This window comes from Macaca mulatta, chromosome 13 (genome assembly GCF_049350105.2).
Source record: "Macaca mulatta isolate MMU2019108-1 chromosome 13, T2T-MMU8v2.0, whole genome shotgun sequence".
NCBI classification, from domain to species: Eukaryota; Metazoa; Chordata; class Mammalia; order Primates; family Cercopithecidae; genus Macaca; species Macaca mulatta.
In genome coordinates this window covers 60,899,772-60,915,803 of record NC_133418.1, presented here as the reverse complement: position 1 = coordinate 60,915,803, position 16,032 = coordinate 60,899,772, and the positions used below count along the sequence as shown (strand labels likewise).

The following is a 16,032-nucleotide window of genomic DNA, read 5'->3' as shown; positions in this document are numbered from 1 at the left end:
CTCTGGGGATACAAGAGAGACATGGTCCTTGCTCTTAAAGAGCTTATAGTCTATGGAGGGGAAATAAATATTTAATAAGTAATAATAGTAAATCAAGTAATAACAATAACTTGAGATTAATGTTATGACAGGGCAATACAGGGAATAATCATTAGTTGAATTTATACTCCGTGCTAACAGAGTGAGAAGATCTTTATAATAACTCAGGCTAGGCACAATGGCTCACACCTGTAATCCCAGCACTTTGGGACGCTGAGGTGGGAGGATCACTTGAGGTCAGGAGTTCGAGACCAGCCTGGCCAACACAGTGAAACCCCGTCTCTACTAAAAATATAAAAACTAGCTGGGCATGGTGGCAGATGCCTGTAATCCCAGCTACTCAAGAGGCTGAGGCAGGAGAATCGCTTAAACCTGGGAGATGGAGGTTGCAGTGAGCTGAGGCTGTGCCACTGCATGCCAGCCTGGGTGACAGAGTGAGACTCCATCTCAAAAAAAAAAAAAAAAAAAAAACCTCTGTATAATATTATATAATAACTCTGTCTCTGTCAAGCTATTAGTTGTCATTCTCATCTTTAAGTGAGGAAATTAAGGTTCATAAGGTTATCAAAGTAATTTATCCAAGGTTACTCAGGTTCTAAATAACAAAATTTGAAATTAAAAAACAAGACCGGCCGGGCGCGGTGGCTCAAGCCTGTAATCCCAGCACTTTGGGAGGCTGAGACGGGTGGATCACGAGGTCAGGAGATCGAGACCATCCTGGCTAACACAGTGAAACCCCGTCTCTACTAAAAAATACAAAAAAACTAGCCGGGCGAGGTGGCGGGCGCCTATAGTCCCAGCTACTCGGGAGGCTGAGGCAGGAGAATGGCCTGAACCCGGGAGGCGGAGCTTGCAGTGAGCTGAGATCCAGCCACTGCACTCCAGCAAGGGGGACAGAGTGAGACTCCGTCTCAAAAAAAAAAAAAAAAAACAAGACCTATTTTCCAAACTCTGCTTTTTCCAATGTACTCCTCTGCTTCCCTAGACACCAATATGCGAAAACAGAAAAAACACCAATAAATTAAAACCAACCAACCAACCCTTACATGATAGTACATACTTTGTGGAGATTCTTTTGAAGAGACTTCAGTGTTTACAGTTTCAGAGACTGACCATGTAATATATAGCATACCTAGAATATCTAGGAATATCTAGGAATACCTAGAATAATCTAGAATATCACCCATAATGTTGAGGAATTTTGCTTACTTCCTAACTCTTTCTAGACCCAGAATCTAGAGTGTTATCACTTGGGTTCACTGGGTTGAGAAAAAGCCATTTAAAAAATAATATAAGAAAAGGTTCTTTAACATGACAATCTAAAGACAAGAAAAAGAATTTTAGATGAGAATGACTAAAGTGAATTTCCACTATAGAAAGAACTATAGTATGGTCAGTTTACTAAGCAATGAACTTAATCAGGAATATATACACCTTGCTTGGCCTCAAATTCTTTTTAGAATAAGAAAGAATATAAATTATAAACAAATATGTGAACATGTGTAAGCGTATGCCAACATATATATATACACACACACACACACACACACATATATACACACATACACACCACACAAATTTCAAATAATTATCAATATGGTTTTAGCACTGTTTTATTCCTTCTCACTAGGAAACTGGTAAAACCTTCAGCCTAACATGGCTTAAGCAAAGGTCTATCTGTATTCTTTTTTCTTTCATTATCCTATTACTCCATTTGTGACTTTATCTGGTCTCCATCTCATGCTGGTCTATGTTAGAAAGGCTTACATATCAAACAGCTGAAAGTCTCTCAGTCTGTGATGCTCCAAATTCAGACAGTAGTCTTCAATAAATTTATTTCTATTACTCAAATAGTCTGTTTTCAATTTGTTGCTATACAGATCCATGCAAAGCTAGAACTTCAGTAAGTTGCTGACCTTTAACATTTTCTTTGCAAACTCTTGTTGTAAGTCATCGATAATTGAGAATGGCCTCTGTCTTTCTTCCAGTACTGCTCTCTGCTCCAAATTCTCATTTTTTTTTTAATATGCTGCTCAGCAGTTGTGAGAGAGGTAATATGGACCAGAATTTTCTAATTATATGTTTTGAATGACTTAAAGCTGTGAAGCATGATATTGATCCTTTCAGACCTGGGACACACAAGTTGGGAGCCCCTGGCCTGGTTGCATTCCAGCTGCTAGCAGCATTTACCAGAGCTTCCTGGAAGGTGGCCAAGAGGAACAGCACCTCTACAGGGAGAGTGGATGATGAAAAACATCTAATAATTCCAAAGGCCTCTTATCCAAGCTGAACAGTGGTATGTTCAGCTGCTGGTTCCTGAAGTAGATGTCCAGATAATGGAATACCTACCTCCTTGGCTGTGCGCAGCACATTGCAGCCAACATGGAGGTCCTGGATGGTGCAGCTCTGCTGGCTCTGAAACTCTGATTTCATAGACATCGAATATTTTTTGTGAGCAGCTGAAGTGCCCTTTTTGTGGTATCCAAAGTAGTTCTGGTCTGACTGATCCAACAATGCATGCATGTTTTACAAATTAAAGCTTCACCATTATTTTAAAGTACTTTATAGAAAAAAGTACCGCTATTCATTACTGGCATTTTGGTACTATCTGGATTTTTTTTTTAAGCTGTGTATTCTTACTGAAACTAAAAAAAAAATTGAAGTGCAATTTAAAATGGCGCCAGAAGTCAGGTGTGGTGGCTCACACTTGTAATCCCAGCACTTTGGGAGGCCAAGGTGGGCAGATCACTTGAGGTAAAGAGTTTGAGACAAGCCTGGCCAACATAGTGAAACCCTGTCTCTACCAAAAAAATACAGAAATTAGCCAGGTGAGGTGGCAGGCCCCTGTAATCCCAACTACTTGGGAGACTGAGGCAGGAGAATTGCTCGAACTTAGGAGGCGGAGGTTGCAGTGAGCCAAGATTGCACCACTTCACTCCAGCCTGGGCGACAGAGTGAGACTCCATCTTAAAAAAAAAAAAAAGAAGAAGAAGAAGACAGTATTACTAGAGAACGTCAGTCATTAAGAGATTACTTGTCCCTGATAAAGGCCTGACCATTTGCATTCCTCCTGTTTTGATGGAGAGGGGCAACAAATCAACCTCCAGAAACCAAAGGGAGAAAATTTTCCTCCCTGTGGGTTTTTGGAGTCAGATAGCCTCAGTTCAGATCCTGGTTCTGTCACATAGTAGCTGTGTGATCTAAAAAAACAAAAAACAAAAAAACCAAAAAAAAATTAAATTAAATTAAATTAAATTTAAAAAAATAAAATGGCACCAGAACTTAACATTAACATTCCATATTTTTCCTGTAGTTTTTTTCTCTAAATATGACATTCCTCCTCTTTTTCATTCTAGAGAGAAAAAAGTTACCTTTTATTCTCTAATCATATTATCCATTTAATGACATAGAATTATTCAATTATTTAATCTTCACCCAAAGAGCAAAGAGCAGTCCTGAGAATCTTCTCTGTATTTTATGTTTATTTTTTGAGACAAAGTCTTGTTCTGTAGCCCAGGCTGGAGTGTAGTGGCACGAACTCGGCTCACTGCAACCTCTGCTTCCCAGGTTTAAGTGATTTTTGTGCCTTAGCCTCCCAAGTAGCTAGGATTACAGGCGCCTGCCACCAAGCCCGGCTAATTTTTGAGTTTTCATAGAGACTGGGTTTCAGCATGTTGGCCAGGCTGCTCTCAAACTCCTGACCTTAGATGATCCACCAGCCTTGGCCTCCCAAAGTGCTGGGATTATAGGTGTGAGCCATTGCACCCGGCTGAGAATATTCTTTTTAATATTTAGTTAGATTGGTGGGTGTGAAATGCTTAAAATAAATTCCCTGAGACTAAGTTAGGAAACAGAAGTTCTTTATCCTTCCCTTCCCAGTGGTGGCACTGGCAGGAAATTTAATAAACTAGACCAGAGGCAGAGATGTTCAGAAAACCATCAAAAGTCGTTTGATGGAATGTACAACAGGGAATCTTTAATATAGTTGAAAGAGGGAGAAAAAATAGAATTAAACTGAATGCTTTTCTCTTTCACAGCTCTTCTCTATGAGGATTTCAAAGTCAGTAAGTAACCTGATCATCTATACATATATCACTACAGTAAACCAAAATAATATTTATTCTATTTATGAGTTCGGTAAAAGATGGTTTATTTCTTATGAGTTTTTTAATCTTTTCAAATTATAATCACATTACAATCTATGCTTGTTAAAAACCCTGAGACAATATAGGATATTCATTTATGTTTATTCCTGGGCCTATTCACTAAAGGGAATGGCTCTACTGCCTCTATAATCAAAGGGGCGGGCACGATTTGGAGATACAGTTTTGCACATGACAGAAATACAACAACCTCATGGGTGTCACCATTTCTCACCAACACTCTCCTCTGGGGAACATGCAGAACAGACTAAACAGAAAACAAAATAGTAAGGACCTGCTTCCTTCAACTTTCAAAGGAGAATCTAGAGGGGAATTATTGATAAACATGAACAACATAATGCATGTTTTGATTAAACATGCTTGGGAGCCTAATGACTTTTAAAACCACTTAGAAGATTGGTTTATGAACCATTAATTCACAATCCATAATGTGAACTAACTTCATTTTTTAAAAAGCATCTCAGTTATTTGAAATAACTGCTACTGTTCTGATGTAAAAGTTATATAACTCTCAAATATAACTTAAAAATCATACTGTGAACAAACGGAAGGATATTTCATAATTTAAATTCACAACTTGTTTCAGCAAACTTCCTGGTTCATTAACAACAGGGTGTTGGCAACAGGAAAGAATGAAGTCTTTCTCTTCCTCAAGTATTTGGAAACCCATTCATTTTTAAACAACTCGTTCATTAGTAGTCCATCTCATAGATATAATTTGATATCTTTTTCCAGTTAAGCCTGTTTGGTTACCTTTTTACTCAAGTGAAATACCCTATTGTTAGATGTAGTCAGTAACTGGCAACTGCTGACTGAGTAACAGTAGCCCCTTTTTCCTCTCTCATGTGGGTGGCCTAGGATTTAGATGGGTACAGACGGGAGCCAATATTGAGTATGGGCAACAGTCCAGTGGATAACTGTTGCCTGGTCTCTTGGCTAAACACGTTGGGCATGACACAGAAATTTTTATGTCTGTTACATATTCACTCAAACTACACTGCTTATTTTCTTGAATGTAGAGGATAGGATAGGATAGGACAGGCAAGAAAAAAATAAAAGACCACACATTGATAATCTGTACACTTATTTCATACTTTAACAATTCCTAAACCACTCCTTATTAGATAATGCTCATGGGTAGTTAGCACAGCTTATTGTAAAGTCATCAGGACATTTGCTGCTATTATTCTTATACTTTGGCCCAGGTTCACCTCCTAGGTGGAAATAACTGAAACTTAAAAAACCTTATCTCTAAATATAAACTTTTTATGTTTTATATGGCTCTCAAAGAGTAGAGAGTAGGCGTGGGCCTGTGGCTTAAGACTGTAATCCCACACTTTGGGAGGCCAAGGTGGGAGGATTACCTGAGGTCAGGAGTTCGAGACCAGTCTGGCCAACACGCCGAAACCCTGTCTCTACTAAAAATACAAAAATTAGCCAGGTGGGCACTCATAATCCTGGCTACTTGGGAGGCTGAGGCAGGAGAATCCAGCTACTCAGGAGGCAGAGCCTGCATTGAGCCGATATCGCGCCACTGCACTCCAGCCTAGGTGACAGAGTGAAACTCTTATCTCAAAGAAAAAAAAAAAAAAAAGAGTGGAGAGTAGAATACAACATTGTGAGTTAAAATGATTTAGTGGCACTAAACTGGTCATTCAATATACACTTATGGAATGTTCGCTATGTACCAGACACCGTGCCAAGCACTAACTCTAAAAAGGCACCAAAAAAGATGCTTAGAAATAGGACCGCACACATGGTTTCCTTGTTCTTGATAGAAAGTTCCTGTCTAAAGCAAAGGAAAAAGATATGGTGAAGTTGTTATACATCTCAGGATATGGGACTGGGTAAACCAAACTGAGTTTCCTCAAGTTTCTATGGGAAAGTAGAAAGAAGGAAGAAATTATAGGCAGAATTTGTATCATCCTTGGATGGACGTATATGGAACCAGACAAAAACTGGCTTCCAGGCTTTCTTTTTAATTCACAATCCATTTCACTCCAGCTCCTTAACCCTGCACACACTCTTACCAGCCCCCATCTTCATTCTTTGGATCCCCCCACCCCGAGTTTCTGCAAAGGTAAAATCTGTAAATCTACCGATGTTACAGATTTCTAATGATACAGATTATCAACATCATGCACCTCCAAGGGATATTCCAGAGTAGTATCTTATGAAAAAAAGGATTAAAGATACACACACTTGCCCAGAGAAAGCAATTTTTCAATGACTGAAATACATAAAGGGAAATAGGTAACTGCTTTCTAAGCATGCCTTTGCTCCATGGCCATCAAGAACTCCACCTCTTTCTTTCCTATTGTCACATGATTTGTCAAGTGAGGTTGTTCTTAGTGGCTCTGAGAGAACGGGAAGCTCGTTTACAAAGTGTTTGTGGGTTAGAAATTTAAATTTATACCGATGTATAAAGAAATTTCATTTTATAAGGTAGTTTAGAAATATTTGGAAATTCGGCTTCCAGAGTGCTACTTCTCTAAGAACTAGTGACTGAGTAGTTATAGGGGTAACCACTGAAGATGGGTAGTTAGTTACTTTTTGGAGCGTTCTTGAGGCAACAAGTGTACAACAACCTTTGGTACTATATCTCAAAATTTAATCACTCATAAATCAAGATGTCATTCTTAGGTATTAACAAATGCTCTTGCTGCAATTAAAACCTATTTCCTCTTTAATCTTCTGTGAAGGCAGAAAATACAGTAACTGATCATCCTTTCTTATAATAAACCTTGTATAATTAAAAACTCGCCAGGCACGGTGGCTAATGCCTGTAATCCCAGCACTTTGGGAGGCCGAGGGAGGCGGATCACAAGGTCGGGGGTGGGGTGGGGAGGCGGGGTTTGAGACCAGCCTGGCCAACATGGCAAAACCCCGTCTCTACTAAAAATACAAAAATTAGCCAGGTGGTAGCCAGGTGTGGTGGCACGAGCCTGAGGTCCCAGCTACTCCGGAGGCTGAAGCAGGAGAATCACTTGAACCCGGGAGGTGGAGGCTGCAGTGAGCCTAGACTGTGCCATTGCACTCCAGCCTGGGCAACAGAGCAAGACTCTGTCTCAAAACCAAAACAAAAACAAAACCAAAACAAACAACAACAAATAAATCTCTTCATTGTCCTTTATCTTTTGCAAGCTAGGTAACTCTATGTGGCCCAAATCTTTTTGATAGTATTTTATTTTGGTACTAATGCTCATTGGTAAAGACTGCTTTTTCAGTGCTAGAACAATTTTTGTACCGTAAACAAAGAATGCAGAGATTTTGTTAAGATCTTCAGTCTCCAAATGCTGTAATTAAACTGTAGACATCTGGATTTTAGACACTTCTTTGGTTTTGTTTGGGGAAAATTCGTTTTATGGCCGAGAGGTTTTCGAGTGTAATCTTTTTGGATTTCATGTAAGAAACACAGTACCAACGGTTGTCATTCTCTAGTATAACAAAATTTCACTAGCCTTTTCTGTGTTGTTCTAGTAACATTTCCATATGAAGACGTGGAACCAAAAAATCAAAGTCCCTTTGTTTAGACAATGAGTCATTAAAAAATTCTCACTTTACCTTGGTTGATTAGTGTTGCCCAAAGCCTCAAACTCTTCTGTAATTACTGTACTCGTTTATTGGAGGCACTTAAGAGAAGGCCTGGCAATTCATCGGTCCTGGTGCCGGCTATTTGAGTCTTAAAGTGGAAATGTAAAGTCTGAAATGCACTCGCTGCCAGGCGCACTGAGTCTTAGGTGCAGGTGGGGTTGGTGATACCAGGTGTGATTTGACAAGCCGTGGGCTGGCCCTGTAACAGTCCCCAGGCTGGTATCAAGTTCCGTGTAACATCCTCTTTCCTTGAGGACTTCAAGAATCTACCAAAAGAAAAGCACCTCTTGACGAGTAACTTAAGCCAGTTTCATGTTGAATAGAAAAGTAAATGCCTATTACAGCAGAAATCTCTACAGGATTAGGAACTGGGGCAATGGGGATGGTGGTGGTTCCGGTGAGGGAGGCTTCACTTGTCACTTTCAACGCCTAAACCCTCCTTTTGTTAGCTGGCCCCACACAGGCCACTGCCTACTCCCTAACGCATCCTCACCTTCCCCCAACCAGATGTGATGAGGGGAGCAAGCGTCCCCTGAGAATCGTCTGGGCTCCCTCGGGACAGCTGCTGTGGGGAGCTCCGGCTCTATCCGCAGAGCTTTCTTCAGTCCCTACTCAGCGGGAACCTTTTTACCGATTGGAAAAATAACCAGTCGTGCTCAGGTGCTCTCCCTTACTGAGATATACCGGCGAGGCTTCCCTGGCCGCAACGCCGCCGTAGGGGCCGCTCCCAAGCGCGGGATCCCAGGGTACTGCTCATTGCCCAACTCCGACGAGCTCCCAATTGCCGCAACGCCCCGCCCCTTGCCACCTCCGCACATCTCATTGGCCAGAGCCTGCGTCCGCCTCGGCTCCTGACTGGTGGCTGCGCCTGTCGGTCTGTGCGGCAGGGACATTTCCGCATTGAAGGGGCTGCTCCTAATGGAGGGGGAGGGGAGGTGTTTAGGCGAAAGTGGGGGCTTTGGGTGTCGGGAGCCGGCTGACGGGTGGACAAGGGGGGCTTAGCAGCTGGGCTGCGACCGTTAGCGAGGGGCTCAAGGTGTGCATGTGTGAGGGAAGAGGGAGAGAGAGAAGGGCGCCTCAGAGGTGACTTTCTCTCAGCCTGCGAGCCTTCTTCCCGGGGCGCCATAAACGCCCCCAATTTCCCAGCTGCTAAAGGAAGAGGAAGGTGGGTCTCGCTGGCGGCTTGAGGAGGGGCGGGGTTGGGCTTCCGGCGATCCCCTGGATGGGTGTGTTTTCCCCCTCTCGCTGGCCCGCTGTGTAGTCTCAGAGGCGGAATTTGGGATTCTGAGGAGCGCAGTGCAGGCGGGGCGAGAATATGTGGGAAGGGTCAGGGCCCTTCCTTGGGACTCCCGCGCCGGTGCACGGGTCTATCCCTAGCCGGTTACCCCTTAGTGTCCGCTCGGGGGAGGGGCAGCGTAGCCTTCGGCCCTTCCCGAGGAAAAGCTGCGGCCAGGTTTCACTGCTCGAGGCGGGAAGGCAGGGAGCTGAGGCCCCGACGGGTCGGCCCGCCAGAGCGTGGAATTGGTAGCGCCTCCTAGTCCCAGGATATTTATGGCTGGTGAAAATGGTTGCACTGCCCCCGCTTGCCGGCCTCGCCCGCCTCCCCGACCCCTGCTTGGGCGGGAGCCGCTGTTAACCGGGGTTTTCCGGGGAAGCGGCTTGGGGCTGGACGGCGGCGCGGGGAGGGGGCAGCTAGGGGCGCGGCCTGCCAGTGCCTCCTGCAGTCCAGCCCCGAAGGGCGTGGGGACTTGGGGGCGGTGAAATAGCCGCTGTAGGTCCGCCTCTTTCATTGATGAAATTTAAGTTCGTGTGGTTTTACCTTTTCCGGGAGTCTCCAGCTGGCCCTCATTTGTGTCAGGAGCTTAGGAGTTCCCAAGTCGACTCAGTCGCACCAAGTTTCCATCTTTTGGAATTGGAGAAGGAATTTCTTTCTTTTCTTTTTCTTTCTCTTGTTCTTTTTCTTCCTTTTTTTTTTTTTTTTTTTTTTGAGCCAGTTTTAATGGCTTTTAATAAATACTCCCTTAAGTAGTTAAATATAGGAGGAGAAAGAATACGTCGGTTGTTAAAGCGGGAGAGGAGGAGAGACCTGCCCTATAGCGTGACTCCTCTAGAAAAAAAAAAAAAAAAAAAAAACCGGAGTATTTTACTAAACTCCTAAAATGTCGAGATTTGTACAAGGTAAGAAATGCTGCTGCTTATATCCCGAGTTGCTTCAGCCGAATTTCGGTACTGACAGTGGAGAGGTTGGTGGGTGGTTTGGAAGTGGAAATGTTCATTTGAGATAACATTTGCGAAACCCTTTTCGTTGAATTGTCATCTGAGCTGCCTTGAGCTGCTGGGTTGACGTTCCAGACACGTATAATTTATGCTCCTGTACCCTGCTGGGTTTAGTTTTGCCTCCCTGAAATCAGGTTAGTAGTACTGTCGCTCTTCTGGATAGTGGCTGTAAGTGATAAAACAGGATTTTGGCTGCTGATTAATCTTGTTCTCTTTTCCTGGTCTGTGTCAAGGTACCTGTGCGTGCACGCAGACGGGAAGGGCTGGGGAAGCGGGAGGATTGGGAAAGGCCAGGTGGGTTTTGCTGGGACTGTTGGGGAAGCTTTAGTGTTCGCTTCTACTCCGTTTGTGTGTACGTGGTTTGCGTCTCAGATTCACTTATTGCGAAACCGGGAGTAGCCCGAAGAAGCTGGAGGTCATTTCAGCTGGAGAAATGACTTTGCTGCATTGCTGTGTTTATTTTTTTCCCTTTTTGAACTATGAAAAGATGATTAAGGTTTCTTTCAAATTTGAAAACTGTCCTCTAAATTCCACATGTGTATTAAAAAAGGGTTAGGGAATGCCACAACTGAGATTATCAATGACATTGTGTGTATGAATGCATGTGTGTACGGTGCACTCATTGAAATTGGTGCTGCCATAAACCTTTGACACCAGTTTGTAGCATGAGATTTGCCTTCTGGTATGCAAGTAAACTCTTTACTTGTAGGCTCCAGTGTGTGAAAGCTTCAGCCATCTTGATGAACACACAGCTAGTAAAGTTCACAAACACTTACTGTGCTTCCTGATAAATGTAGGTGTACTTTTGGGAAAAAAAAAAGTTGTGTCAGTAATGGCCATCATTTGACCCTGGGAATAAAAATGCCTTTCTGAGTTCTATATCACTTTATTGAGTCTTCTTTAAATTTTGTGTGGTAGATTAAAGAGAATTCGACTGCTTGTGTTATTATCGAAACAGATCGAACACTATGCTTGTCTTTAGCACTAAGCTCAGAAATGTCACTTTTTATTAGACTTCCAAATTCATGTTATACCTTATATGTGGTAAGAGATGCTTATGTTCTCATTGAGTAAATGTCTTATTCAAGAAGAGAAAGGCAGAACTGTTAGAAACGTACTGGTTTTGTAATAACAATATTCAGTTACCATAAAGGCGGTATTTTGCAAGAATATGCTAGGTAAAAGTGGACAAGTTACGTCTCTTTAAAAGTTAGAAATACTATAACCCAAGATGTTCCATGTAGAGTTATGCTTTAGAATAGGTTGCAGAATTGGCAAGCATTGACTGATTTCACAGCCTTTGCTTTGTAAGGCCAACTGTCCTCAGGAGATTCAAAATCAAGTGGTAAGAATGCTGTGTATGTTTGTCATTACTTTGTCATCCACTTTTTTAAAAAAACTTTTTATATTTTGGAATACTTCTGGATTTATAGAAAAGTTGCACATTTGTCAAAAGTTAGAAATTAACATAGGTACATCACTGTTAACTAAAGACTTTGTTCAGATTACCGTTGCCATGATTCAATCCTAGATACCAGATTGCATTTAGTTGCCAGCCACTTTTTTTTCTTTCCTTTTTTATTTTTTCTTTTTCTTTCTTTCTTTCTTTTCTTTTCTTTTTTTTTTTTTTGGTCAAGGTCTTACTGTGTTGTCCACGCTGGAGTACAGTGGGTATTCACAGAAGCAATCATAGTGCACTACAGCTTCAAGCCCCTGGGCTCAAGCTGTCCTCCTGCCTTAGCCTCCTGAATAGATGGGATTTAGGCATGTGCCATAGCCTATGGTTGCCATACATTTTTACTTTAAATGGTAGTTTTCCTTTTAAGATGGGCAGTTTTACACAAAAATATGACACCTCGTCAAAATCTTTTGACATGAATGTGCTCCTGTTTATCGTTGTTTAAATTTTGTACAGTGTGAGCCCTCTACATGTTTAACTCTGCTGCTGTTATAAATGATAAACCTCATTGACAAATGACACAGCTGTCTCCACAAAAGAGCTTTCAAGTATAAGGGTTGGAAATTTTGGTTTTGATTTTTTTTTTTTTAAGCAAATCAAATTCTTTATCTTTGCTGCAGAAAATATTGATATTTCCAATCACTGACACTTAGTAGTTCATGCTCCTTCACAGGGGAGTTAACTAATGTTAGGTTTCTAACTATTTTTTTCATGAATTTTCTCATTAAGCTTTATTAAGAGTCCTGAGATGTAGATTTTTAGCCTGCCCTTACAGGTGAGGAAAATTGAGTATCTTGTCCAAAGTTCGCAGCTTGTATAAATCACTGAATTTTTTTTTTTTTTTTGAGGCAGGGTCTCACTTTGTTGCCCAGGCTGGAGTGCAGTGGTATGATCACAGCTCACTGCAGCCTTGATCTCCCCTACCTCAGCCCCCTGAGTAGCTGGGACTACAGGTGCACACCACCATGCCTGGCTACTTTTCTCCTTTTTTAAAGAGACGGACTTTCCCTGTGTTTCTCAGACTGGTCTCAAACTTCTGGCCTTAAGTGATCTTCCAGTCTCAGCCTCCCAAAGTGCTGGGATTATAGGTATGAGCTGCTAGCGCCCAGCACTGAAATTCTTATGTGAATGTGTCTAAAACCCTTGTCCTTCCTGACATCTTTTGTTGCTTCTAACATTAACAACTGTGGAAATGGCCTGTTTCTCTAGCTAGACTGTCAGTTCCCATTGGGCAAAGATAATATTATATCCTTGGGAGAAATAACAGTGTTTTGTAAGTGGTGGATACTCTAAATGAATTTGTCATGGTTGACAAATGAGAAGCCCACTTAGCACTTTCCATGTACTGTTTAGTAGGTTATCTTACATTTTTGGTTGTAGTTTTTATAACACTTCTTAGATTACATAGATGTTGAGAAAGATGGAAGGGTACAGACTTAGATTTGAATACTGTTACTAGCAGGTGATCTTAGACACATAACTTTCAAACCTCAGTTTCTTCTTAGATAAAAATTGGGCAGTAATGCTTATGCCTCAAGGTTATTGAGAAGCTGAAATGAGATGAACTCTGTGGATGTGCTGGGCACATATTAGGTGGCCAGTCAACTTTACTTTTCTTTCCTGAAATAATGGTGGCCTTTCAGATAGCATTGCCACGTGAAATATAACATGTCATCTACAGAACTAAAAAAAGGCAGGTATGACAGTTCTTTATTTTCCTATTCCAGGTTTCATGTTCAGGCCTAGGTGTTACTATGTTAAAAAAACAAATGTGCAGGGGTGGGGCAAGGTAAAGTTTGGACAATGTGAATTTGGTTTTAGTTTTTATAACTGCTTAACTTGAATACAAGTTGGTAACAGTTTTCTTTTGAATACAGTGAACACATTTTTTTTTTGAGCTCTTACTATATGTATAATATACTATATTAGGATTTCTGGCATATCCCTTATGGTAGGCACTGAAGTTGAGCAGATCTGGGCATTACACCTAAGTGTTGTGTACACCTGTTTTGAATGTAATGGAATGGTTGCTTTACTTGGCTTGTATCTCTTTCTCCGAATCTAGGCATTGTGCTTTACAGGAAAGCCGCGTATCTCCATCCTCAAGCACATTGACCATAGACTATTAGGTGGAAATGTTCAGTTAATAAAAATATTTAGGTAGGCAGGAGAGTTCTTAGTATATATTTCTTAGCCAAAAAAGGGTTCAGGTTTCTTTGGCCACATCCCCAAGTCTCTGTCCCTCAGGCACTTAAGATTCCTTCTCTTAGGAAGACCTTTCTTTACTGGATCTGCAACAGAATTCCTAGCTATTCTGCTGTTGAGTCACCTTCTGCTGGCTTGTGACATTTCTTCTGCTTCTGGTTTTCCTTACCCCAGGGATTGTTCCAGGGCCCCAGTTCTTTTAAATGAATCTGTTCCCTAGCTGAGTGAGAAAGGGGGCTCCCTGTCATAGTTGAAGGTACCAGGGGCGGGGGTCATCAGCAGCTGTGGGTTTTTGTCAGGTTTGTCAGTGGGTGCCATTTGGAATTTTGCTTTTAAAAAGTTCTGAGAGTTTTGGGGTAATCACTCTAAATGTTTTGAAACTTAATTAATAGTGAAGAGACTAATGTTGTCTAGCCAGCTAAAGCCATAATGGATGCTTATGCTCTAATATTAGAGGCACTGTTTTTTAAAAAAAAATGGTTTTAAATATGCCATTATCTATCTAAATTATGTAAAAATGCCCCTAATGTTCTTAAATTAAGGTATGTACTTACATTTCAGGGAAAGCCATTTAAGTACCTCTGTCACTTAAAACATGCTTGAGGCCTATCAGCTTTCCCATTTGTTAAAATTCTTTTCGTAACTTTTTCGGTGACTCCTATTTGGTAGATGGCAGCTAGCCAGGGAAGATTACTGAGCTAATTATAACTGGGTGGGGGGCTGGGGGGGGTCTCCGAGGAATACAGAGATGAGAAGCATTCTGAGGCCTGGTTCCTCCCAAATCCTTAAACCAAATTTAGCCTGTTGCTGATTATTTAGATGATGAGGACACTTTTAGCACTGGGATAGTGGCATGGATTTGAGTAAGGACAAGAGGCATGAAAATAATGACCAGGGCATACCCCTCATTTTTTAAAGATCTGATTTAAGATTTATTATGTTGTTTGAAAAGAAGGGTTTAGTTAAATTCGGTCACAGTTATAAATGTAAAAAAAAAAAAAATCCTAAAGAAATTTAAAACGAAGAATTGAGCTGATGAAAAGTGTTGACTGTCTTCCAACATGGACCTTGTAATCTCTGTGGTTAAATTGTCCCTGTTCTTGCTAACTCAGCCTTTCTTCTAATAAGATGGATGATTTTCATTTGTGAAAGTCTATTGAGGAAAAAAAATTGATGAGAGACATTTGAGAAACTGGAAATATTAACTGGTATACTTTTGGGGAGTACCATTTTAATATTCTGAATAAATTGAAAAATGACCTTAAAAGGAAATTACTCTAAGGTGTTACTTTAGTCCATAGGTATTTTCTTGTAATATTGCTTCACAGAGACTGTTCCCTTGTCAGTATGTATTATTTTTCCCTTCATAAATGAATTGTAGCAAGTTTAATTAAAGTAATGGGATACTTAGATTGTGTAAGGAACATCAGTTGGCTTAATAATGAAAGTGTTTCAAATAAAAGAAAATATACTGTAGTTTCCTAGTTCCCACCAAGTTTTTTGCAGAAGTGTAGGCATTATGAGTTCTCAGAAAGTTAGCCATATTAATTACTGAAAAGTTAAACAGATATTTGAAAGTCAACCTGGATTATCTGTGAAAATGAAGAAGAGTATGTTAACTTTCTGTAATACCATTCATCCTGATGTCCAGCATTTATACTGTTGGAGAAAATTCCAGCAATATGAATAAATTAGTAGGGCAAGTTTTCTGGCTTGGGAGTTAATGGATGAGAAAATATGATTCAGTTACTACCTTTTTGGTTGGATAGAATCTTTTTAGAAGACAGAGTTTTTCTAAAGACTGTTGCCTTTTTGACATAGCCTACAATTTCTTTTCTAAATATCATATTTTGAATTTGGAATAATAGTGTTTGAAATTGTGGCCATCTTGGTCTTGGTAATTAAATGGATTGTCCCATGCACAATATTGATTGAAACCATACTTCTTATTTATTTATTTATTTATTTATTGAGACGGAGTCTCGCTCTGTTGCCCAGGCTGGAATGCAGTGATGTGATCTCGGCTCACCACAACCTCCGCCTCCCAAGTTCAAGTGATTCTCCTGCCTCAGCCTCCCGAGTAGCTGGAATTAATAGGTGCACACCACCATGCCCAGCTAATTTTTGTGTTTTTAGTAGAGACGGGTTTACCATGTTGGCCAGGCTGGTCTTGAACTCCTGACCTTGTGATCTGCCTGCCTTGGCCTCCCAAAGTGCTGGAATTACAGGTGTGAGCCACTGCGCCCAGCCACTTCTTAGATATTTAAAATTCCACTACCAGGCATATATCCTTCT

At 41.1% G+C, this 16,032-nt stretch overlaps 1 protein-coding gene and 1 long non-coding RNA gene across 10 annotated transcripts in view; one reads left to right on the top strand and one right to left on the bottom strand.

The window, feature by feature from the left end:
* LOC106992985 (uncharacterized) overlaps positions 1-8,062 on the bottom strand; it is a 143,969-nt gene extending 135,907 nt beyond the window's left edge. For all 4 annotated transcript variants that reach the window (XR_013402760.1, XR_013402763.1, XR_013402761.1 and 1 more), the window contains exon 1: positions 7,767-8,062. This is a non-coding gene — a long non-coding RNA (uncharacterized LOC106992985). The remainder of the gene's footprint in view (positions 1-7,766) is intronic.
* Positions 8,063-8,693: 631 nt separating this feature from the next.
* Positions 8,694-16,032, top strand: part of UGP2 (UDP-glucose pyrophosphorylase 2) — a 54,154-nt gene continuing 46,815 nt past the window's right edge. For 3 of the 6 annotated variants that reach the window (XM_077958274.1, XM_015112486.2, XM_077958273.1), the window contains exon 1: positions 8,694-8,961. Coding sequence is in view for 1 of the 6 variants with exons in the window: in NM_001261518.1 (NP_001248447.1) it covers positions 9,956-9,974 (19 nt within the window). In the remaining 5 variants the exon portion in view is untranslated. 6 annotated transcript variants of the gene reach the window in all.